This window comes from Phyllostomus discolor, chromosome 10, assembly GCF_004126475.2.
Source record: "Phyllostomus discolor isolate MPI-MPIP mPhyDis1 chromosome 10, mPhyDis1.pri.v3, whole genome shotgun sequence".
Lineage (NCBI taxonomy): Eukaryota > Metazoa > Chordata > Mammalia > Chiroptera > Phyllostomidae > Phyllostomus > Phyllostomus discolor.
In genome coordinates this window covers 49,268,811-49,294,902 of record NC_040912.2, presented here as the reverse complement: position 1 = coordinate 49,294,902, position 26,092 = coordinate 49,268,811, and the positions used below count along the sequence as shown (strand labels likewise).

At 36.2% G+C, this 26,092-nt stretch overlaps 1 protein-coding gene and 1 long non-coding RNA gene across 2 annotated transcripts in view; one reads left to right on the top strand and one right to left on the bottom strand.

Moving 5' to 3' along the window:
- The first annotated feature begins 9 nt into the window (after window positions 1-9).
- LOC118497110 lies at window positions 10-15,015 on the top strand. The gene is made up of 4 exons (XR_004899659.1): window positions 10-450; window positions 4,576-4,660; window positions 13,385-13,458; window positions 14,828-15,015. It is a non-coding gene; the product is annotated as an uncharacterized LOC118497110 (long non-coding RNA).
- PRKAR2B (protein kinase cAMP-dependent type II regulatory subunit beta) overlaps window positions 10,061-26,092 on the bottom strand; it is a 117,108-nt gene continuing 101,076 nt past the window's right edge. Inside the window, exons 6-11 of the mRNA XM_028525437.2 lie at window positions 24,400-24,553; window positions 17,736-17,837; window positions 16,371-16,445; window positions 14,198-14,263; window positions 13,927-14,065; window positions 10,061-11,965 (exon numbers count right to left, since the gene is read on the bottom strand). Of these exons, the coding sequence (XP_028381238.1) occupies window positions 11,832-11,965; window positions 13,927-14,065; window positions 14,198-14,263; window positions 16,371-16,445; window positions 17,736-17,837; window positions 24,400-24,553 (670 nt within the window). The 3' untranslated portion in view covers window positions 10,061-11,831. The remainder of the gene's footprint in view (window positions 11,966-13,926; window positions 14,066-14,197; window positions 14,264-16,370; window positions 16,446-17,735; window positions 17,838-24,399; window positions 24,554-26,092) is intronic.

The following is a 26,092-nucleotide window of genomic DNA, read 5'->3' as shown; positions in this document are numbered from 1 at the left end:
CTTGTGTTGACTTTTGTGTTGTGTTTATTGGAGAAGATGGCATGTCAGTCACTAAAATAAGCGCTTCGGATTGGATTGCTGCCGAGGCTCCAGGGACCCACGCCAAACTTTGCTCCCGAAATGGATTCTGGGTTCGTAGTCTCAGCATTACTTCTGCTTCTGAGAAGCCGCGTGCCAGAGGAACCGGTTGGACTACATATCCCAGAGGTGCGTGAACAGCGAAGTCTTGATAGTAAACAAGAGTCATAGGGACACGTGTATCAGCTCGTTTGTTTTGGTGTCTGGGACAAAAGGGAGGAGGCGGAGGAAGGGAGCATTTTAAGGCTTTGGCCTCTTCTCCTCCTCTGGACTGGTCCTAGCAGTCAGAGCAGCCCCAGCCTCTCGCGGTACCGGTTCTCGGTCATAAACAGCCATAGTGCCTGGCTGCTCAGAGTTTGGCAGCAGGCCAAGGTATTGTTTAAGTGTTAGGGGAAGGAGATGACTACCAAAGCGGAAGCATTGTAGCCTCGCGATGGTCCTAGTCACCCACAAATCTCGGTCCCCGTCATGATGGGGACAATAGAGGTGGTGCTGGGCTCCAGTGGAATTAGATTTTCTTTATTCTGAGCCTCTGCTCGTCACCCCAGAACAGTAATTTAAGATTTGTTTGCCTACTCAATTCATGCCACCCAACATTTGTTGCCGGCTATAGGCAAGGCACCGATAGCCTTGGGAATGGGCAGTTGAGAGGGAAGCTTAGGGTCTGGAAATTTCACAAAGCTGTGAAAGGGGTGGACGATTACTATATGCTTTGAAATTGAAGGAAATCAAAACGGTGTTTTCTATTTTGACCAACTTGCTCGTTGTTTACAGTAATGCAGAAGGTTATAACGTGACTTAAACTGATTTGTTAATCATTACCTAAGTTTCTTTGGTATTTGGTAACGATATTTCCCCTCCTAATGGCTTCCCATTGATAAAAGTATGTCTTTCCACTTGTTTCTACCAAAAGTTCCTCCTTAAATTACTAATGCTCTGACTCACCCAAGGAGGATGGCTTCTCTGCTTTAGATTCCCTTCGTTTTAAACATGGCTGTCCACAGCACATCTAGCCTATAATTGATATGTTTACCATTCGCATTACAAAGACATTATTAAGCCTTTTCCCTTTGAACCTTTAGTGTTTAATCATTTAAACTATGCTTTAGGTTTTTATATCTTTAGATCATTATATGTATGCTTAAAGTTTAAGAGGAGGAAAACTTACATTAGTAAGAAAACAGTCAAGTCAAATTTCTGAAAAGAGCCTAAAATCATAGCTCATTATTTCTTCAATTAATTACATTTCTTGAATTTTTAGATCTGCATGAAAGCCACATAACAAATCAAGTAATCCAAAATTACCCTCATATGTTGAAACAAATTTTCAAATTCTTTTTAGGGATTCCGTTTGAATGCTTGAAGAGAATTATTTATAGGATAGTCCTTCCTATCACAATAGAATGTGATCAAAGGTTTTACTTTCCGAATTCACAAATAGTAATCATTTTTGTGAAAAATAACTCAGAAAGCCAACAAAACGCCAGAATTTTTCCCTCAGGAAAAAGGACAGGATTTGACTAGCATCCAAAAGGGGTTAATAGAGTAATCCAAGAAAAGAGCTTGACTGTGTCCATGCAGTTCTGTATATCCTTATTTTCTTCCTTATTTTTCAGGAGAGGTTCATCGTGCCCCAAATTGAAAATGTAAACTCCAATTTTAAATTTCTTGACAAAAAGGAAAATTTATGGAATTCACCTATTCATTTAAAACTAAAATCTGAGATATTTATGTCTCACTCCCTCCAAGAAACTGAAAAGCTTCCCCTTGTCCAAAAAGTGAGTTCTCAAGAGCTTAAGTTACTCCTTTCCCTCTTCAGGGCATAAACTGTGAAATCTGTTTTTGGCTAAACTTTACATTAGAAGTCTTTCCATTTGTAAGTTTTACTGAAAGCCTTGTGACAGAGTGAAATGTTTCCTCTCTCTGGCCTTCAGGCTAATAGCTCCTGTTATAGATATGTAATTAACTAGAGCTGTGATTTCAAGATTTACAACCAGTGTACCACTGAGAATTTTTAAAACACTGATACCTGAGAATCTAGTCAGGGACACTGATCTCTTTTCCATCGGTGTGGTTCAATCAAAACTATGGCCTTTTTTTTTTTGTCAGATTAGCAATAAATACAGGGTCCAGCACAAATAAGCCCCCCTTTTTATTACATAATCATAAGCATGCTATTTTGTAACAATGTCACACTCAAGCACACCACATGACATTTTAAGTGAATGTTCAAATTAAAACTACACCCATATTATTACCCTACCACCCACACTCAAGCAGGCGTTACTCCTGCTAGACCCTGTATACTTTTGCTTTGTCACAGAATTTTCATAATTAGTTTATGTATGCCATGAGATAAAAATGTTTGAAAATTGCCGAAGTAGGGGAATTCTGCTTCAGACTTGAGGATACCTTGTGTCAGCAGAGGTGGGGAAATGTGCATAAAATAATGACTCAAGAACTAGATGCAGATCAGCGGTGGTCAAAGGACCTTCCAGGAATTCAGGGAGTTAGAAATTGCCCACTTTTCTTTCGATCCCTTTCCCAGCCTGGCTGTCTACAGTCTTTACCCACCTCTTTGCCTCACCCATCCTGTCTTCCCTTGATATATAAGAACCCTGAATTTTGAGCTTTCTTAAGATGGATTTGTGTATTAGTTCTTCTGTCTTCTTGAACTTTCTTACTCCATCTCTGATGTATTGAATATTGGCCTTTCTTTCAAAGCATCAAGCATACAAACCTTATAATTCTAACAGTCTTAGTGGAGATATTCTTATTGGTAAATACTGTAATGGGAAAAATAACTTTAACCTCAGATCAAGATACTGAATCAGTATAAGCAATAATTTATCTTTGAATAGCACTAAAAAGTTGTCTCTATTGATTCATTCAAAAATATTTAGTTTCTAATATTTTTTACAGATATTTGTTTATACTTAGAGAGCAGGGAGGGAGAAAGAGAAGAAGGGAAGCATCAATGTGTGAGAAATAAATGGATCAGTTGCCTCTCTCATGCCCCCAACTGGGGACCTGGCCTACAACCCAAGTATGTGCCCTGACTGGGAATTGAACCAGCAACCTTTCGGTTCACAGGCTGGCTGGCACTCAGTCCACTGAGCCACACCAGCCAGGACTAGTTTATAATGTTTGTTGACCACTTTGCTAATTGATAAGGATGCATAGATTAAAGTTTTTACATACTTTAATTTTTGTCCAAGTCATGAGAGTAAAATTGTAGTAGTTCAGTCACAACTGATTAAATATCAGTATTAGAATTCTCTACAATTAGTCCTATCTTCTGACTTTCCTGAGAAGCTAAATGACCACACTGATACCTTATGTATATTTAACAGAAACATCATATTAAGCCCTGGCCCGCTGGCTCGGTTGGTTGTAGCATTGTCCCAAACACCAAAAGGTTGCAAATTCAATTCCTGGTCAAGGCACATACCTAAGTTGCAGTTTCCTTCCCCTTCAAGGCGTGCATGGGAGGCAACCAATCAATGTTTGTCTCTCATATCCATGTTTCTCCTTTCCCCTCTCTCTGAAAATCAATAAACATATCCTTGGGTGAGCAACATCATCAATTCCTGGGTGACTATTACCAAACCAGTCAACTGGTAAGCCAGAACAAAGATCAAGGAACAAAAACTAGCAAGAGCTCCTTGGAAATCTTTACATATAGAAATTCTATTCTTTCACTAAAACAAATATAACTGTAATTACTTTTTTCATAGAAGTTTTTTATTTTTTTATTACAGATGACATTCAGGTAGATGTACAACAGAGTGGCCAATCATACATTTCACCAAGTACTCCCCCTGATATTTCTAGTACCCACCTGGCACAATAGTTATTACAGTATTATTGACTGTATCCCTTTTGCTCTCCTCCCTCTATTTTGTAACTACCAATTTATACTTCTTAATCCCTTCACCTTTTTCACCCAGTCCCTAAAACCCCTTCCCCACTGGTAACCATGCATCTGTTCTCTGTATATATGAGTCTGTTTCAATTTTGTTTGTTCATTTATTTTGTTCTTTAGATTGCACATATAAGTGAAATCATATGGTATTTGTCTTTCTCTGACTTATGTCACTTAACATAGTAGGTCCATCCACACTGTTTCAAATGGTGAGATTTCATTCTTTTTTATAACCGAGTAATATTTCATTGTATATAATTACCACAGCTTTTTCAGATATAATTAACTTTTATATGTTCTTCAGACATTTCCATAATAAAACTGGCATTTAAAAAAATCAGTTTGGTTAAATAATACCTACTCTTGGTTAGTGTAGATACCGTATCAATCACATGTTACACACATACTATGGCCAAAATATGTGAAGAAGTCATCCGAAATCAAGGTTTTTCCAGTGGTAAAATTCTGTTATCAGACAGAAATGAAGTCTTAAAGATGGTAAAAAAAAATTGATAAATTCTATGGTGTGTAATTAAACAATACATTTCCCTTGATTCCATCACATTTGGCAGGTCAGTGACTGCTTTAAAGACTTAGAAGTTCAAACATGGGGTATTGCTTAAATACTGAGAATACTGCTGTGCAAATTCTCAAAAGGTACGCAAATTAAATATTAAAATTGGGAAATGGAACACATGTATGGTCTGAAAAGTAAGTTCTCAGACTTTCCAGATAATATTGTCTTGGTAGGTTTAAACTCTCCAAAATACCATTCCATGTTTTACTAACTACTTTAAAAACTCAACTTGTAATGTGTAGGAGATGATGAGTGCCATTTTAGAACTGAGTAATATATGTCTCTTGTGCTTGTAATTATTAATGCAACTAAAAGTTAAGATTTGACTCTGGTGACCATAAAGCATCTTTTTGTCTGTGCAATCAATAAATAGATGCTTGCTGAAAAAAATGGATGAAAGGTTAGGGAGAATAAGTAGTAAGAATTTTCTTACTAATGTATAGTGTATATTGTGTCATGCTGTATGTCATATACCCTTTTGAACATTAACTCTGTTAAATAGCTTCCATGGGCTTTAAGTCTCACCTGTTCTATATATTTATCACTATTATTTGAAAACAGGTCTTATCTTCTAGCTACATTATGTGTAATTAGCACTGTTGTCATTCATTTTGTCTCCTCCTGGTGTAATGGGTTTTTATCTGCTCAAATGACTTCTCAAAGGCAAATGATATTTGTCTAACACACTTCAATTCTTCAAGTTACACAGCATATAATAATGCACTATAGCAGCGATTTTCAACTGTGTTCATCTCATGGCACAGATAAACTAATTACTAAAATTCAGCAATGCACCAAAAAATATACATTGCCAGTCTGACCAAAAAATAGGTGTAATTTTGGTTGATTCACAAAAAAATAATAATAGTATTTACCCTTTTTGCTCTAAAGTGAATTTTAGAAAAACAGGTGCTGCCCTGGCCAGTTACCTCAGTTGCTTAGGGCATAGCCCCAGTAGGCCAAGGTCGTGGTTTCAGTCGCTGGTCAGGGCATGTATCAAGCACAAATAAGTGGAACAACAAATCATTTCCTCTCTCCCCCTCTCTCTTTAAAAAATATAAGTAAATAAATAAATACACAGGTACCTATATTTATATATAAGGATTTCTGGTACCAAGAATTAACCAGTCCGACACAAACTTATTAAGCAATGTGACCAATAAGATGTAACTCTATTATATGACCTAGATGTTTATGTCTCAGCACAGGGCAGTCACACCAGATGGCAGTTGTTGACTGTTGTCATTTTTTTATTTGACAATCTAAGGGAAAAGAGGTCAGTGCCCCAGACTAAATAATCAGGTATTGCATGTTTTAAAAATTCTCGTAGCACACAGGCTGACAGTCACTGTGCTATAGTAATAAAAAGGCTGAGGATATTTAAGTTCAGCTTTAAGGAGCAATTATGAGAAAAAAAGATTTGCCAAAGATATCTTTATAGTGAACACCTCTCCTAAAATATTACTTGGTGTTCAAAAGTGTCATTCATTTCCACTTCAAGAATATAGTCATCATGTAAAGAGAAGGACAGTTGTATCAAGTGTCAGCCTTTGGCCTAAAAGAGGCAGTGGCATTGGAGGGATGCATGTTCATTCTCTTGTTCCTCAGCAGGATCCAGGTAGGTTTTCAGTTCAGACACAGATGGAAAATCAGCAGTTGGAAGCAATTTTACCCAGTATTTTGACTGGTCATATTTACTGCTCACAAGAGCATTCGGGGGTTCTATTTTGTAAACATTTTTTAATGTTAGATAGAAAGCATTTAGAGTTTCACCTCTGGGTTAGCCAGTGAAGAGCCCAGGCATCTTGTCATTTCCGAGTTCATGTCCCACTTACACTTAACTTTCCCTTGCACCTGGAAAAAAAAAGTTTTGTTTTTCCATTAAAAGTAAAAGATATTCATTACTACAATGAATGTTATAATTGTTACTAACATTTCATGTATATACATTTTGCAGTATATATACACAAACATATGTACATAGATACACATATATAAAAAAATACTTCTTAAAATTTGGTAAAATGGCAAGACTCAGGCTATGGTTAAGTCAAAGTCTAGCTAGACCACCTAATAGGTAGCATTTCATTTTTATGGTATAGACAATTACTTCCATATCAAACATAGTCATATGCTTCTTTAGGATTTCCTAGGCAATATTAGATTTACAAACAGCATAAAAAGGGATAGAATGGCACAGATCTGTAGGTCAAATGAGTTTTCCTCTCAAAATACTGTCTGCTTTGGAAACTTTCTATAAATTTCTCTATACACTAGGCCCAATAACATCACTATTAGGAAACTATATGAAGCCAAGAATTACACAAGGAACCAAGAGATTTTAATTGCCCATGAGTTCTGCCACGGACTCACAAAGTAAATGATTTTGGTGAAGTCAATCAGTTATAGAACTGAATTAATTTAAGCTCTCATAGCTATTCTTGGGGACACAAGTCCCCTGGAAATACCTGGTGTACTTGGTTGCTAATATTTGCATAATATTTTAAATGTTTTTTTAATACTCGTGAAAAATGATGACTATATAGTTCAGGTGGGCAACCAGTTTTCCTGCCTTTAAAAGTGCCCTGAAACAGGGAAGGTTTCTCACTTTTTTAAAAAAAATATATTTTATTGATTATGCTATTATAGTGGTCCCATTTTTTTCCTCCCCTATAATCCCCTCTGCCTTGCACCACCGCTCCCACCACCATTCCTCCACCTTAGTTCATGTCCATGGGTTGTACATATGAGATCTTTGGCTTCTCCATTTCCCATGCTATTCTTAACCTCCCCCTGTCTATTTTGTACCTACCACTTATGCTTCTTATTCCCTGTATCTTCCCTGCAGTTCTCCTCTCACCCCCACCCTGATGATAACCCTCCATGTGATCTCAATTTCTGTGACTCAATTCCTGTTTTACTTATTTGCTTAGTTAGTTTTTTTTAGGTCCCGTTGTTAGTTGTTTGTTTTCATTTTACTGTTCATATTTTTTGTCATCTCCCTTTTCTTAGGTAGATCCCTTTAACATTTCATATAATAAGAGCTTGGTGATGATGAACTCCTTTAACTCGACCTTATCTGGGAAGCACTTTATCTGCCATTCCATTTTAAATAATAGCTTTGCTGGATAGAGTCATCTTGGATCTAGGTTCTTGTCCTTCATGACTTGGAATACTTCTTTCCAGCCCCTTCTTAACTGCAAGGTTTCTTTTAAGAAATCAGCTGGTAGTTTTATGAAACTCCTTTGTAGGTCACTGTCTCCTTTTCTCTTAACTGCTTTTAAGATTCTCTCTTCAATCTTGGGTAATGTAATTATGATGTGCCTTCGTGTGTGCTTCCTTGGGTCCAACTTTTGGGGGACTCTCTGAGCTTCCTGAACTTCTTGGAAGTCTGTTTCCTTTGCTAGATTGGGGAAGTTCTCCATTATTTTTTCAAATAAGCTTTCAATTTCTTGCTCTTCCTTTTCTCCTTCTGGCACCCCCGTGATTCAGATGTTGGAATATTTAAAGTTGTCTCACAGGTTCCTAAGCCTCTCCTCATTTTTTTGAACTTTTGTTTCTTCATTCTGTTCTGGTTGAATGTTTATTTTTTCCTTCTGTTCCAAATCATTGAGTCCCAGTTTCCTTCCCTTTCCTGTTGGGTCCCTGTGTATTTTCCTTCATTTCACTTTGTATAGCCTTCACTTCTTCCTGTTTTGCAACCATACTGAACCATTTCTGTGAGCATCCTGATTACCAGTGTTTTGAACGCTGCATCTCATCAGTTGGCTATCTCTTCATCGCTTAGCTCTATTTTTGGAGCTTTGATCTGTTCTTTCATTTAGGCCATATATTTTTTTTTCCTGGAGCACCTGTTACACAGTAAGGGGCAGAGCCTTAGGTATTGGCCAGGGCAGGGCAACCCACATCACTGCATTGTGGTGCTGTGTATGGGTGAGGGGTCAGAAAAGCTGCTTGCTGGGCTCTCCACTGTCTTTCAGTTACTTCCCCCCACTACCCCCAAGCAAACTGGGTCCTTCTGGTGCTGATTCCCAGGTGTGTGGGTTTGTGTACCTGCTAGGACCCTGTGGGTCTCTCATGGAACTCTCCTGTGAGGCTAGGAGTTTCTCCCATGCCTCAACCCCTACAGGTTTGTAGTTATAACAGTTTTGAGGCTTTATTTCCCCATGCTGGAACCCTGGGTTACATGGTCTGTTTCGCTCCCCAGTTGTTTCTCCTGATTTATCTGCATGCAAATGTGGGACCACCCAGTCCACCAGCTGCTGCCTCTTCTCCACCCCAGCTGCCCATCTCTGCCCCTCTTATTAGTCTGAATGAATGTTTCTTCTTCAACTCCTTGGTTGTCAGACTTCTGTACAGTTCGATTTTCTGGCAGTTCTGGTTATTTTTTGTTTTTAAGTTTGTTGTCCTCCTTTTGGTTGTGTGAGGAGGCAGAGTGTGTCTACCTATGCCTCCATCTTGGCCAGAAATCCTATTATATTGTCTCAATTCTCATTCCAGTTTCTTTTGTCAAAATCCTGATATTCATTATCAAGCTGTACCATACACTATTTTTAATTTTAGAAGCCAGCATTCATTATAATTCTGTTTCTCCCTTAAGTGTTAACATAATTAGATATTAGAATCCCATCAGTTATTTAAGAAAGTCTTGGCTTACCCAGATGTATTACTTAGGCTTACACATTATTAATTTTCTTTAAGAATGACAAAGGTCATGTTATGACAAATCCTTGTCATAAACATAACATTTCTTGAGAAAAGTAGGACATTTTTTTTATCATTTTAAAAGATGCTTTATAAAGGAAAAGGACTCAGCACTTAATCTTACATACTTCTATAAAATTCAAAGCCCCTTTGTTCCATGCCCTATGTTTTATTTGCAGCAGCAGCATTTTTGAGCATAGTAAATGTTCTGCCAGCCACCATTTTGTAACAGCACTTTAACAATAAACCCAATGTATTCACCAACTTGTGTCATAGGAGTATTTATGTTAAACAATAATGCACCAAGCCCTAGTTCATATGGAAATGCAAGAAGCACATACACACTCATATTTATTTAACATATGGGGAAGAACTTTTGTGTTAAAAGAATATGCTCTGAGAAAAATTCTTAGCTACATATAATACATCCTTGAATAGAAACTTAAACAGAGAACTTCCAAATACTAGTAAGGATTCTTGATTAGTGATTAAATAACATCCACATGTAAAACTAGAAGTGTTTTAGATACTTTAAGACATAAATTTTTTAGCCAGATCTATTTGGTTATTCTAACATACCATAATTATATAAACATGCCAAAATCATATGACTAATAGTTAAAATTTTTTAAAAAATCTATTGCCATTCAGAACCATGCTTTCTTGCTCTATTATGACCTGGGGATTAGTTTTCACACATGCTGTGTTTTTCATGCTCTCCACATGGTACAATATGCACTCTGGAAGTCATTAAAAAACAAATGAAAAACCCTTGATTAAACATAATTAACATAGTTTATTATAAAAGTGTGCTTCATTATAAGGAAAATTTAAATATAACCAACAATAATGTAACTGGCATTTACAGCTTCAGAGTTCTTTATTAAACAGGCATTTTTGCTATTCCATGAATAGTTCATCAGTTTATGCAACAAAATAGGTAATCTGAAAAAGTGAATAAAGAATACAGAATGATGAACCAGAAATCTGGGGTTCTGGGTTTTTTTTTTTATTAACATGGCTTTCAAAATAAAATTAAATAGAAAACAAGTCATTTTCATATAGTAAGCTCTCTTCCTACAAGAAAGTTTACAAAATTTTTAAACAGTGTTCTAAAATGTGGCTGAAGTTACACTTTACATATTTTAACTTCTTATATATACATTATCTGGTTAACATATTTTAAACACATTTTAATTATACAAGTAAGACCAAAAACATTCTCTAATAAGACCACACTAGCCACAGAAAAATTTTACCCATGTAAATATTTCTTTAAAACATTTCCTAAAATGGAATTCCTCATTGAAAAGTGAACTGGTTAGAATTAATCTCTCTAGACATTGGATTATATAGGTTAGAAATATAAGGCTGTATTGCTTTGGCTGAATATAATTCATCTTATGTAGCCAATAATAAGTTATCAGTTATCAATGAAAATCTATTCTGGTTGAGGTGTCATTCTTTGAGTCTACATTAAAGCAAATGGTAAGGCCAAATGGTACATTTGGAATGGGCAGAAATTCCTTTTATCTTTGCATATGATTTTGCTTATAAAAATTTATTTTTACTACCTTGGAGGAACCCCATGGGAGCAGATGTCTGAAAGAATCATGTTATGGATACAAGTGAAGAACAAAGAAATATCTTGTGCGCATGTTGATAAGGACCCCATATTATTTTTGGTGTGGATTTTTTTTTTGTAGTATATATAAGATCTTAGACTTTTAGAAGACAAGTTAATTCAAAATAAAGCTTTTAAAAAAACTTTGTGACATTAAATGTCAAACTCAAAATTTTAAAGATAAAGAATACAGAGAATTGTAAATGAAAAAGAAGCAGAGATATATGCTTTATGAGGAAAAAGTGTTAATGATCTCTCATCTGAAAAAGACTCTCACCTATTACAACTAAATTGCCTGTCCTAAAACTACTGGTTACTGACATTATGCCAAAGAAGTCAAAATGTACTTTATTGCAAAAATATAAAAGGTTCTTGAATTGCATATGATGTGTTACACCATTTCACCAAAGGCCAAAGCCAGCACGTAACTTATCAAGGCAGAACAACTTTAAAACAAAAATGATTAAAATTGTACTTACTATATATACAATGAGTTGTAAAAGAATGTGAAATCATGCTGTATAGCATGATTCATTGCCAAGTTCCCTCTTACATGGGCATACTCACTGACATATCAATCTGAGTAAGTCAAAACAAACACAAATAGCCTATGATAACATCCTTTAGTTATCTTCTTAAACACAGATACTTTCAGTATATTACAATCATTTGAATAAACCTTTCAATTTTGTGGACCACAAAATCATTTTATCAGTATATCGATATTTTTATGATCTCTTTAGAAAGTGATGTTAAAGCCTATTGACTTATCACTACTGTTTACTGATACACTGTAAATGTAAAAAAAGGAAAAAACAGGAAATCACAGAAAATGCTTGGCATCTACACAAACACATTCTCAGTGGACTAACCACTACTGTGTAATTTTGTTACTATAGGTCTTCTTGCTCCATACTTTCGCTTCATGCAGTAGGTTCAACAATATCCATGTTTGTTCCAAACAGGGCAACTAATTGTTCTTCATAGGTGGTGATGTTCCTTTTCATAATTTCCATGCAAGGTCCCAAAAGCCTTTCAAATGCTTGCACATCCATGGCTAAAAGCAAAGGGGGGGTGTGGCGAATAAAAGAAAAATGAATAACGTTCCTTGAAAATCTGCAGAATTTCTGAGTAATTTGTAATGTCATTCATTCTGTATGTGTCAATAATTCAATGGTATTTTTAGATAAATATACAAGAAAAAGGCATAAGGGTAAAATTGTTCTACTTCAAAGTAGCCAGAGTTCCTTGGCAATATGATGCGCAATGCAAGGCTGGGGAGCAGTTCCTGATCCAGACTGAGAAAAGAATGAGGGACTGTCATCGGCAAGGCCTTGAAATTCAAAAAATTAGTTCTTATGTCATCTGAGTAAATACAAACTCAAAGATGACAAGGAAATATCTTGTTTTCCCTCAAGGTTTACAATGCCATGTTTTAAGACCAAATGTTAACCTTTTATAATTTTTACTCTTATACTATCATATAGTCACTTTGAAATAGCAGTCACAATAATGCTTTGTCCACTTCTATAACTATATGTTGTATGTCATTTTGCTTGCCTATCTCATGCACTTTTATAATACACACATGGAAAATATGATCACACTCTGTACCCTAGAACTACGATTTAAAATACATGTTTTTGCCTTTTAAAGTAACAAAGGTAAAAAAGGCAGTGTTTACAAAATTAGAGCAAATGGATGTTCTTGCACTGCTGGTAGCATGTAAATTGGTAGAAGTAAAAGTGACCTGACAATATATAGCAAAAGCTATAAAAGGAAAACCCACTCAAAAAAAAAAAAACATTTCTAAGGGAAAATCCTACATTTGGAGAAAGCAGTGCCCCCTCCAAAATGGAACCGAAATCCTTAAAACATTTACCAGTGGGGGATCATTAAATACTTTATAATGTGCATATTTCCCTAACAGAATGTTACAATTTGATGTAATAAAATGAGAAAATGCCTAAGCTATAATGAATGAAAAAAGCATTTAACAAAATTGTTTAAAACAGAAAAATCATGCAAATAAAAGATGAGAAGGAACTATAATAGGATATGGAAAGTCACTGGGTAGTAGTGGTGTGGGTGCCCCTTAGTTTTTCCTACCTTTTCTGTATTTCTCAAATTTTCTTTAATGTGAATATAATTATAGAAAAAAAATATTGGGCTTTCATTCATATCACCTTTACTCTTATTGTTTACTATTTCTACTCAGGGAAATTCCCTGTCAGTTTGTCTTCTGTTTTATCCAAGTGTAACAACTGATTAACATTATACTTTAAAACATTTTAAAAAGTGACTTCTCTGTAAGTTAATTCTAAGGATACTAACAAATCTTAAGAATATAGAAGCTGAGTTTCTTCTACTAAACGGTGGATGAAGAAAATAGAGTGGCTAATTATAGCTGAATAATTTTTTAAAGAAAGTGTCATCTATATTCACACCACCTGAATTATATTTTTCATTATTAAAGCAAGTTGTTGGTCATATTTATAATCTTGCAGCTGAAGATGGCACTTCTGCCAAACTACTACACAGTTTAAGAAGGTAATTAAACAGCTAAACAATAAAGAAAATTGTACTGTGCTCACAACCTTAACCTGTGTTTCCCAGTACTAAGTATTCCCACAGATACTCCAACTTTCTCCACAGAGCTTAATTCACTTTATAAAAATATTGTTTTAGCCTTTTTTGAGGAACAGAATACATGTTATTTGAAAAATCAGATATAAAATGTGGTACCCAGAATTATTATAATAAAATGTTATTTCATGCCTATAAAAAAAACACTATATATGTATGTGAAACTTTTAATGAAAAACAAAACAAAAAACAAAAAACAAAACCTGGCTTCCACAAACTGATTTTATAATACAATGAATGCTACCCTTGTTATATTTTGTGGGGACCATAAAACCTATGAATCCAATGAAGTAATCTGTACAACATAGATACATAAAATGCAGACATAAAAATTTCAGCCAGGAGGAGTATGCCCACCACTGTGAGTCCTACCTAAACATTTGACAGTCCCGATGGCATGTGCGGAGGCTGCTCGAGGTTTGTTAGTTACCAGCGCAAGTTCTCCAAAGTACTGTCCCCGAGAACACCGAGCGATTTCAACGGCACCATTCTCTTCCACTTCTGATTTACCCTGACAAGGTCATTAAAAGCATCAACTTTTACTCAGCATGTTGAAAAAACAAAAGTTAATTTTAGTCTAAACATCACAAAAAATTTATTACGTTCCTAGCTAATATGTGAATTTTTGAGAATTCACACTTACCTTCCTTTTCATAGTAATTTTCACTTCTCCAGATTCTACAATGAAGAAAGAATCAGCCAAGTCTCCCTATTAGAATAAAACAAAAACAGAATGAAAATGCAAATTTAGTTGACAAAAATCCTCTTGCCTATCATAACCCTGAAGTCAAGCCAACTCCAGTGTACTCCAGTGATGATCTGCCTGAAAAGCAACACCCCATAGTTCCTTCCCATCTCTCACTTTCTAAACAGAGGTTACAATCAACAGTTATGTAGTAATGATTTCATTTGTAAAATTACTTGAATACACTCTCTAGCACAGCATTTTTAAGTCAAGAAAAATGGCAAATAACACTGGGATAAGAATTCCACTCAAACTACAGCCTGGATAACAGCACAGATGTTAGAACACCCAGACTTATTCAGAAACTGTCAATTTGGATCCTGATGTTTTGACTGAAGTTAGCTAGAGACCAAACTCTGAGATGCCTGTTTATTGACAACCCACCTCAAGGTGTCAAAAAAAAAAAACTTCTGAAAGAAAAGGCTGGGTGAAAAGGATGAAGGGATTAAGCAAAATAAATAAAAATAAAACCTTTGGGGGGGGGGTGAAGTGTTGCCATTTCTAACTGCATATTCATTTTTTTCTCAGTGATGTTTTTGAATAAACTCCACCTTGACTTCCAATGATGCCTTCTAAATTAAATAGTATAATACAAAAGATAGTAGATACCGACTTTACTGGGCCTCTCCAAGTAATATGGAAAAGAAACTTAGGTACTCTAAAACCCTGTAGTGTAATTCAAGAACTATAGTATCAATTTATATCACAAAATAAATATTGAGATTTATATAATATAGATGTGTATGTTTATGAATGCTTAAAAATATCTCAAAATATCCTTAATAAACTCCAAGTATAGTATACATATCTCTTTCCCTTATTTTTACATCAAGTTTTCATAAGAGTTTCATTTTCAAATTTGAGTCATAGTAGATCCATCGACTGCTATGTAATTTAGTTTCTAAAACATGCTCTAAGTGCATGTGAACTGGTGAAACCTGAGTCAGGTCTGTGGATCAGGCCGGTGTCATTTCCTAGTTTTGATACTGTGGCTCTAGTGATGCAAGATGCCCTGGGGAAACTAGGTGAAGAGTGCATGGGACTTCTCTTCTATTTTTGCAACTTCCTGTGAAGCTATAATTATTTCAAAATAAAAAGCTGAAAAAACCATTTCAGAAGTGTTCTATACTTTCTTATCAATTTATATAATAGAACCTTAGCCTTGTTTTCTAATTTGATTCCACTTCTTCCCAACCCTTCACTGCTCTGAGTATGTCTGGGGAATGGGGAGCAGGGAGGGGACAGACATTGACTTATTTACCTTCTAAAACAATTACTTCCTCAGTCTCACAGACCTTGAATCTTGTTTCACATATATCCAAAGAAGAGAGGATATTTAGATAAATAGTACAATACAGTATATAATTATGATAAAACTACAGAATCTATTAAAAATCCGCTTAAATAATTTGTTCAATACTTCAAAAATATAACTAGGAAATAAGGTACTATCACCTGTGTGCTCAATCTGTGAAATTCAATTATCTCATAAATCCTACTTCTCGCAAGCCATATTCTAACCAAGGTATACTACTACTACTGGCTTGAAGTGTGCTTTTTAGATAAGATTAATGGTTGAATAACATGTTGGCCCTCATTTAGTGTCTGGAAGCCAATACAGTATATGGTACAGTGTGTTCCATTTTTGGTTAATTTTATGAGGGAGCAGCCATCGTGAATGACATCATGAATTGACTGTACAAAAGTCTAATATCTTGCAGTGCACCTTCTGAGTCCTCATTAATCTCATGGAACATTCACCTGTAATTTTCTTCTTATAAATGGCATCTTATTCTTTATATATATATATATTATGTACAAATACAAAATTAAGCAGAAGTCCACTTGATGGCTTAATACATATTCATTAGGAGATAATTATATAAATAAAAATATTCAAAGCTTAATGGCTGTAAATTATACCATTTTAAATAGGTCATGTGGTAAAAGTAATATTCATTTAATCCATCAATACATGCTAATTATAGACATAAGAAAAACTCAAGAGTAACAATTTTTAAGAAACTTTTGGAATATAACCCTAAACTAAATTACATAAAGAGGATTATACCTGAGCAATGATTTGTTCTCCATCATTATATACTTTCGTGCCTATCACGTCTACCACTTTCAGGCGTTCAGAAACCTACAAAGAAAAAAATAACTATTAAGTAAAGATTAATTGGGTGGTAATATCTATTTCAGAGGTTTAAAAATCAGTAGCCAATAAGCCAAGAAGTGTATGGGTATGTATGTGTTACATTAATTAACTAACAGCATTTTAAAGTAAGTTTCTAAAAAAAATTTGAATTCCCAGTTTCTCTTGAAAAAACAGTATACAGCCCATATTTCCACATGACAAAACAACCATGGAATTGCAGCTGTTTCTTTAGATGGAGCACATGTTCTCCAGTTTACCAAAATCCTGTCCTGGCTTGGTTTTTCTTCTTTATGTAACTTGCCTAGATCTGAAGGCATTTGGATTTCCAACCCCTGATCTATTTAAATTTAAAGACATATGCTGCTAGAAATCAGTTGCCTAGTTTGCATTCTGTAATGGGACCAAAATTTTTGCCAGGCGTATACTACTAACAATACAACAAAGGTACTCTGCAGATGAGTCAGTGCTAGCCCCAAAGACACTGGCCCAGATGCTGAAAGGATCTTAGTTGCCAGCCACTAAGACGGGGAAGAGGGGTGGAGTAGATTTAGGATGTGAGGTTTGAGCTGTCTATTTAGTGTCTGAGAGGGAATGTTAAATATGCAGTTAGATAGTTATATGAGTCTGGCATTCTAGGGAGGGACCTTATCAGATTATGTCAATTTTAAAAGGCATCAACACACAGTGTTTAAAGCCAGGGGAGTTGACAAGTTCACTGAGTAAGAGTAGCCTGAAAAAAGAAAAGATACTAGAATGCCAATTTAAGAGGAAACGAAAAGAGGAATAAACAGCAAAGGTGACATGAGGAGGAGAGGCCAGTGAGGAATTTCTTTCTTTCTTTTTTTTTTTTTTGTAACTAGAAAGATTAATTTTTTGGTGAGGGGAGAGAATGTTGTTCTATTTGTTGTTTCTTTTCCCTGGTATATTTATAAGGGAATAGATATTTGTTATATTGAGTTAATATCCATTTCTATATTTTGATACTCTCCCTAGAAAGGTATAACTAGTGGCTCCTGATGACACTGCATGTTTATTTCAAATCACTTTTAGAAAAAGACTGCATAAAACTGCTAGAGATGCTCACAAGAAACTACTGCTTATAAACAGTAAAATAAATGCAGCTTTAAGTAGTGAAAGAAATACTGAACTACACAAACACTGTAACTAATCTTTAAATGAAAATATGGATAGATTTCTATTTAAAGAAACTTGTATAGAAGTAAATATTCCTAATAAAACATAGGTTTTCAAAGCAAAATATAAATATATACTTACTTCCAAAGATTTAAGAAATGGCAGTGACTCGATGAAACTTTCATACATTTTTCTTTTTTTGGCATTATTTTTTACAATTATTCTCCTGAAGGTTACCCTGTCCTAAGGCAGAATATCAAATACAAAGACAGTTAAAAGGTGAATTTTCTGAGGAAAAAAAGTTTTAAGAGAGAGTTTCATTCCCTATAATAAGAATGATAACAAGATTTTGAAATAAGAGTAACATTATTATACATTTAATGTAAGTTTTAAAATTTTTATTCAAGCATGAAATACAGAACCATATAAAATAGTATTTTACATTTTTTAAAGGAAGCATCAGTTTACGTTTATTCAGAAGAGATCAGCTACCATGTATTAAGCTAAACCCACAAGGTGGCGCTGTCACTCCATTTTAAAAACTAGATACCAGCACCATGTTCTTTTTCTTGCTTCAGTTCTGAGACATAATTGACTAATAATATGGTGTAAGTTTAAAGTAAACAACGTGTTGATCTGATACACTTATACCATGTGAAGTGACTCCCACAGTAGAGTTTGTTAAAGCCTCTATCACCTAAATGCCATTTCTCTTTTATGGTGAGAATATTTTAAGATTTACTTTAGCTACTTTCAAATATATAATGCAATATTGTTAACTATAATAACCACCATGCTGTACATTTGGTCCCAGAATTTATTCTTTTAACTGTAAGTTGTATCTCCCCTTTGACCAGTATCTCCCCATGCACCCTACACACCCCACGCACAGCCCCTGGCAACCACCAATGTATGCAGCTTCTAGTTGGGACTCGTGCCCAGTTCTTTGACCATGGATGATAACCCTAGAGTAGTGATAACGTATAACCAGCATTTTTAAATTGAGGTATAACTGTTATATTACAGTTTCAGTTGTACAACATGATGATTGGATTTTGTATATATTGAAAATGATCACCACAATTAAAAAGTTTAGTTAATGTCCATCACTTTACACACGTATAAAAACTTTATTGTGATGAGAACACTTAAAATCTGCTCTTGGCAACTTTATTTATAATTTAAGCAACTTTTCAGTTCTAAATTACAGTGAACATACAGTCTCATGTTAGTTTCAGGTGTACACCTCGGTAGTTAAGACATTGTATAACTAAGTGATCATCTTGGTAAATCTCATAGCCATCTGACACCACACACAGTCATTAGAATATTACTACCACATTCCCTATGCTGCACTTCACACCTCCAACAACCATTTGTACTCCTTACTCCCTTCACCATTTTCACCCATCCACCCAACCCCCTCCTAGCTGGCAAAACTCAAAATGTTCTCTGTATCTATGAGTCTTTCTGTTCTGCTTGTTCATTTATTTTGTTTTTTAGATTCAACTGTTCATAGACATTCTACTGTTCATTTTTTTGATCTTGTTCTTTTTAAGACCTTTTAACATTTCATGTAATACTGGCTTGGTATGGTGAACTCCTTTCCCTTTTTCTTGCTGAGAAGTTCTTTATCTGTCCTTTGATTCTAATTGATAACTTTGCTAGATAAAGTAATCTTGGTTGTAGGTTCTTGCTTTCCATCACTTTGACTATTCGTTATTTCCTGCCCATCCCTTCTGGCCTGCAAAGTTCCTGTTGAGAAATCAGCCGGAAGTCTTATGGAAACTCTTGTAGGTAAATAATTTTCTCTTACTAGTTTTAACATTTTTTAATTTTTGTTTTTAACCTTTTACATTTTAATTATGATATCTCTTTGTGTGGATTTCTTTGGGTTCATCCTGTTTGAGACTGGCTCTATGCTTCCTGGACTTATACATCTATCTACTTCACCAGGTTAAGGAAGTTTTCTGTCATTATTCTTTTCAAGCAGGTTTTCAGTTTCTTGCTCTTTCTTCTGGCACACTCATGATGCGAATGTTGGTATGCTTGAAGTTGTCTCAGAAGCACTATGTTCATTTCTTGGATTTTTTTCCCCTACTATTCTGACTGGGTGTTTTTTGCTTCCTTATATTCCAAATTGCTGATTTGATTCTTGGTCTCATATACTCTACTGTTGATTCCCTGTAAATTGTTCTTCATTTCAGTTAGTGTATCCCTCCATGTCCTTTCTTCTGCTGTTGAAGTTCTAAGTTCATTGAGTATCCTTATATCTGGTGTTTTGAACTCTGCATCTAGTAGATTGCTTGTCTCCATTATGTTTATTTTTTTCTGGAGTTCTGTTCTTTTATTTGGAACATGTTTCTTCTCATTTTGGCAGCCTCCCTGTGTGTTTTTCTATGTATTAAGTAAAGTTGATACGTCTTCTTGGGCTTGGTAGAGTGGCCTAAGGTAGTGGGTATTCTGTAGGGTCCAGTGGCACAGCCTCCCCCAGTCATCCAAGCTGGACACTCCAGGTGTCGTCCACCCTCTACATGTGGACTGTATACTCTCTCCTATTGTAGTTGAGCCTCGATTGCTGTTGGTACGTCAATGATAGGGATTTACCCCCAGGCTAATCAGCTTCAAGGACTGGCTGTGTTCACCAACCTCTGACTACAGTGGAGTATCAGCTGTGCAGGGGCCCACCCCATGGAGCAGGACTTACGTCAGCAGGGCTCTGGTGCCTGCTGAGTCTGCCCCTTTAGTGTGTCGCTTGTGAAGGTGGTTGGGGGTTGCTTTGATATGGTCTGAAGCTGTCCACCAGCGGTGTGGCTCTGAGGTCTCCTGGGAGATGTAGGCCAAGGTCACCTGGTATAAGCTACGAAGCAGTCTGCAGATGGCCACTACTTGTGCTGGGGTTGGAGGTCCCTAGGTAAGGACAAGGTGCAAATCAAGGCTGGCTGCTGCTAGTGCTAGGCCTGGGGCGACTTAGCAAGAGAGGTTTGGGCATGCTGAAGCCAGAATCTGCTTGAGAGGTTTTAAATAGTCTAAAACATAAGTCAAGACAGGCCAATCTTATGGAAAAGCCACTGGAAACAACTTGAGAGGGCCAAAAGTTGGATGCTGCAGGGACTTCAGGGAATCACCAGGGTGGGCAAACAATGTGAGCCTAGTTGATGGAGACTCATGTATAATGCCTGCTGGCTGGCTTTGTTGGGGGAGGACTCAGAAACAGAATGGTGTCTGCCAGCACTTTTTTGTGGCAGAAAGCTGCACATCTCCCCAAGTGCCTACCTGATACGTTCCAGTTCCTCCCTGTATGCCAATGGTGCCTTTCAAGCTGCTGCCCTAGCGCTGGAACTCAAAGGAAGTGAGTCCGAGTAAGTCCATGTGGGGACCCTTAAAGAGTAACTGCCTGGGACTCTAGAAGCCTTTTGTCTCACTCAGCCTCAAACCCCACTGGTTTTCAGAGTCAGAAGTTATAGGGACTTCTCTTCCTGGCACTGGGACGCTGGGCTGGAGGAATTGGTGTGGGGTTGGGACTCCTTGCTCTACAGGGAGAACTCCACAGCTGAGCTATCCCTCCTGATTTTTATCTGTCACACATGGGTATGAGACAAGCCTGTTTGATTCTCTGCTCCTCCTACTAGTCTCCAAGTGGCTTCTTTAATTCCCCAGTTATAGGACTATTATTCAGCCAGATTTCAGGAGGTTCTGCAATTTGGTTGTAATTGTGATGAGGTTTTAGGAGTAAATAAGTACAGCAGTTACCTACCCCACCATCTTGACCCTAAGTCAGCAGCTTTCGAATACATGATACAGTATTGTTATTAACTACAGTCTCCACGCTGAGCATTACATACCCAGAACTTTTTATGTTAGTGGAAGTTAGTACCTTTTGACCCCTTCACCCATGACCAGCATTTTTATAAAATAAAATCATAAAGTAAAATAGAATATAGCATTAACTCCTTTTAGTAAAGTGTTTTTTTACCTATGTATGTTTCAGTTTTACAAACACATATACATGTTTCCTGATGTGCTTTTTAATATGAGTTGCAGTAAAAAAATTACATGAGAAACACTATTAAATATTTTAAAATCATAAAGCAATTAATAAGAGTTTTTGAAATATTATTTTTCTAATATCCACATTATATCAGTCCTCTTAAAGATGTGCATAGACAAACAACTTTCTTAAGTCTAATTCCAGTGTTTATTTCATGCTTATGATTTTAAAATGTTCCTATATTTATACTACTTAACCTCAAAGATAACTCAATTAAGGAACTGGAGAAATTTTAAATATCACAGCTCAAAAAATGGGGGAAGGCAGGACTTGAGTGTGTGTTTGTTGGTGTTTTAAAGGAACTTTGTTATACCTATAACTTTTGAATAAATAGTTCTGTTCCTTTTTATCAAAAAAAAAAAAAAAAAAGACTTTCCTACAAATTTTGTTTTAAAAAAAAATCCCTACCGAACGAAATTTTGGTTCTTAGTAAACGGCCCCCAAATTATGTTAGTTTGGCATACTTTGATAAATAATACCAACTTATATAAAATTAACTGGGATATGTTCTTCAATTACTAAATTGTGCCAACATATTAAGGCTGAATTTAAATGAACTGAGAAGATGCAGAAAAATGCCAGTGTGAACATGTCTCAAAAAAATTAAGCGTACTTTTCTCCAGTTTAGTTTATTATAATTTTACAAGGGCTATAATTTGGACTTGTACTCTTAATATTTTTTAAAAGAGAAAGTCTTACAAAGTAAAAAATACTGAATATTTTCCAAGCTTGGCATCAGAATCAGCTGAGTATTAAGAAAAGGTTTTTGAGGTCCCTGAGTTTCATGACTGAAATCTCTCCATGTAGGGCCCAATAATCTGTGTTTCATAAAATCTTCCCAAACGATCAAGTTTGGGAACCAGCTGAAACACCATTTAATAGACAGAGTTTATTGCAAAACAGAGAAGACTAGAAATAGTTTAGAGATTTAGAAGTAAGCTTTATGTCTCAAAAAAAAATTTCTATCAGTGGCCCACCTCTTCGCACCCACTGTGACATATAAATAAAATCCAGAATGTCCCATTTCAAATGTTTTCATCCTAGTCATTTCCATAATTACCTCTCTGAATCATCAGCATGGTCACGTTGATCAGTTCTTTCTCTAAGGTTATCAAGCAACCCCGCTCAGAAGACTAATTCTTTCCATGATATCTTAGGGAACAGGTTATGGCAGACTCTAGCTTTCCCCACCACTCTGCTGACAAGCGAACACTTCCTGTGGATCAAGTCTGCTCTTGATGTGGAAGCTTCACTGGGCTGGCTTGGGGTAGTCAAATCTTTTATAGCCCTTAAAACACTTCAGATGATGAGTTTTCCTCCACCAGAAACAATTCCAAGTTTTCTTCTACAACTTAAAACATGACTCATTTTTAGTAAGTAGACCAGTAACTGCCTGGTTCTAGTAAAAAGAAGGGTACTGTCTTATTTCTATGATCAAGTGGTATTTTTACCAGCTGAATCCACTTTGGAGTCAAATGTGGAGTCCTGATTGAATGATTTTTAGCTTCTGTGAAGCTACAGTCCTTGGAAATGAAATCAACACACTTCCTATCATCTTACCTTTTCCCTCTTCTACAAAGGATTTGAGAGAAATAACCTGATAGATGCATGTCAAAACTACAGGGTGGACTGTTTTCAACAATTTAAAAAGAAAATACAAGTGGTATAAACAGTCCTTTACATCAGTGCTGCTGAAAGTGTGTTTCAGGTCCCAGAAGCACTGGTGTCTCCTGGGAGCTTATGAGAAATAGAGAGGCACAGGCCTCACCCCAGACCCACTGAATCAGAATCTGAGTTTTAACTAAATTCCAAGGTGATCTGTACAAGCACCAGCTTAAACAGTCTTCCAGAATCGGCTTTACTAGTGCCTGCTCCTCTGTATTCTGGTATCATCTATGCAAAGATGACAAGGACAAACCCAAATGCCTCTGAACCAACTTTTAAGTGTTGTTATACTACCATTACTTATTACCCTAATACTACCATTAAGAAATTTATTTTGAAGGCCCAGGCCCTACCCTGGGGAGAGTCTGATTAGGGAGAGTGAGATTAAATTTGTGGTGGGGCCTAGGCAAAAGGATTTTTTATCACCACCACCCCCACCCCCCACCCCTGCTCAAGTAGATCTGATGTGCATCCAGGTAAGAAACCCAGGCACCAAGTGTTTTGTCTCTACACAGCTGCTATTCAATGCAAAGCTGTTACCAATCAATGTATACCCCACCAAAATCAGTTTACAGTGGTTCCTTAAACTTGAGTGCGCATTACAATCACTTGGCATGCTTGCTCAAATACAGATTGCTGGGCTCCATCTCCAGAGTTTCAGATTTAGTGGGCCCAAATCAGTAAGTGGGGCCCCAGATCAGATGCTCCTAGTTAGGGGACCACACTTTGGGAGCCACAGATGGTCACACTTAAGACAGAAGGCTATCTCAGAAAAGAGCACTGAAGGCCTTGGTGGTTTCTAGTGTGACTGTTTAAAGATGAGCAAAGGCAGAGGACCATTTTGGATCTGAGTGTCTTTCCCAGGGCCAGTGCATTAAGCACCTGACTTGACTGGGGGAAAAAACACGAAGATTCCACTCAGCACAGTCTTAGTGCCCAACATTTCAGCAACCAATAGTTGCTTAAGCCCCTGGGGCTTGGTGATGATCCCAATAAATCCACCTATTAGAACTAAAATACTGTATCTACCTAGCTTTGGTCATATGCTTTTTACAAATAATATTCAGTTCAAAGAAATATTTCACTCACCAAACCCCACAGAGCACCAGGAGAGGTAGCAGTGATTGTAGCTGCTCTGGGTGTATTGTACATTAAGGCCAGTTCACCAAAACTCCCACGATTATCATAGTTACCAACACATCTTCCAACACCATCACATTTTACGTAAATATCAAATGTTCCTCTGTTGGACACAGGAAAAATAAAAGGTAAAAAGTAATTCAGGTAAAATCTCATTACAATAAAACCTGGTTTGAGAGAAAAGCCCTGTGCAATAAAACCTCATTCCATGCTTTCCTTTCCCCTCTGATGGCAATAAGCAATTAAAGGGCATTAAGATGTTCTAGAGATACCCCCTGATCCAGAAAAGCATGAAGAGACCATTGAGTAGACTAGGGGGAGGACCATACATGTGCCTGCTAGGGAAAACAAGGTGAAACAATGAAAACTGTATGTAATAAAATAAGTGATATTACATAACTAAGAGCAACCAGCAGTATACACATCGATAACCGTCTGAAAGAATGTATATGAAAATGCTAACTGTAGTTATCTCTAAGCATAAGAATACTGGAGGAATCCAGGGACATGAACTACCTAATAAAGAGTTTTTGTTTCTAAAATGAATATGTATTACTTTTGAGATCAGAAGAAAATAACTTTAAAATATATATATAACAATTTAAGATATATATATAACAATTTAAGATATATGTATTTTATATATATATATAAAAACAACAATTTGGTCAGCCATTACTATACAATACTTGTGAGGATCCTTTATAATCTAGAGGGGGGGCTGGCCCACACACTGGCTGCCTGTTTTCATAAACAGTTTTACTGGAACACAAGCACACTGAGGTTTATTTGCACTACATATTGTCCAGATCCTGTATTTATATGAACTACACTCTTCTTGTGGAAGACTGCCTTTCCATATGCTGTACGTTATCAGGGAACATGGTTTCAAGGCTTGCTGAAGCACCTGTGATGGCAAACAACTGAAGTTCTTTGGCTTTATCTTATTGGCTAAACCCTAGCAAAGACAAAAAAAGGGAATGTTTTTATTTAAAAAGGGTTATGAATGGTTAAAACAATACAAACAAAGACATAATAAAATAGACAAAAAGTACTAGTGAATAAGGAAGAGAGTAATTGGCTTAATTAATTCACATATAGAATGGCTATTTCAAGGATAACATCTAGAATTTTTTTCTGAATAATTAATTTTCAAGCATAGCTTAATTCTTGTATTTTATGATATTTATACCTTTGCACTAAAGCTAGTTTCTACATTTTCTACTTTGAGGTAAGGTAAAATATACAACAAATGTGCTGATGAGAAGTAAAATGAGTTCTAGTCCAGTTGAAATCACGTAAGTCTAAAATCTGTTAAAGTACTGTGTGCTGGTTTTTTATACAGATCGCTGCCCTGGTAACATGAGGCCTTGGGCATGGACAGAACACAAATGGTGGCCAAGAGACCTGCCTGCAGGGCTGGCTCTACACCGATCATCTGGGTAACCTTCATCCACTCACGCCACATCTGTGTGCCTGAGAGTTCACCTGTCAAATGGGTAATCAGGAACTACCTGAAAAGAATGCACTTTATACAAAGGTAAGGGAATTATTATGGTCAAAATACCTACTAAAAGAAGATTAATCCTACATGGCATTCGTGGTTCTCATAGGCCCCTACAATTAAATAACAAATAGCTGA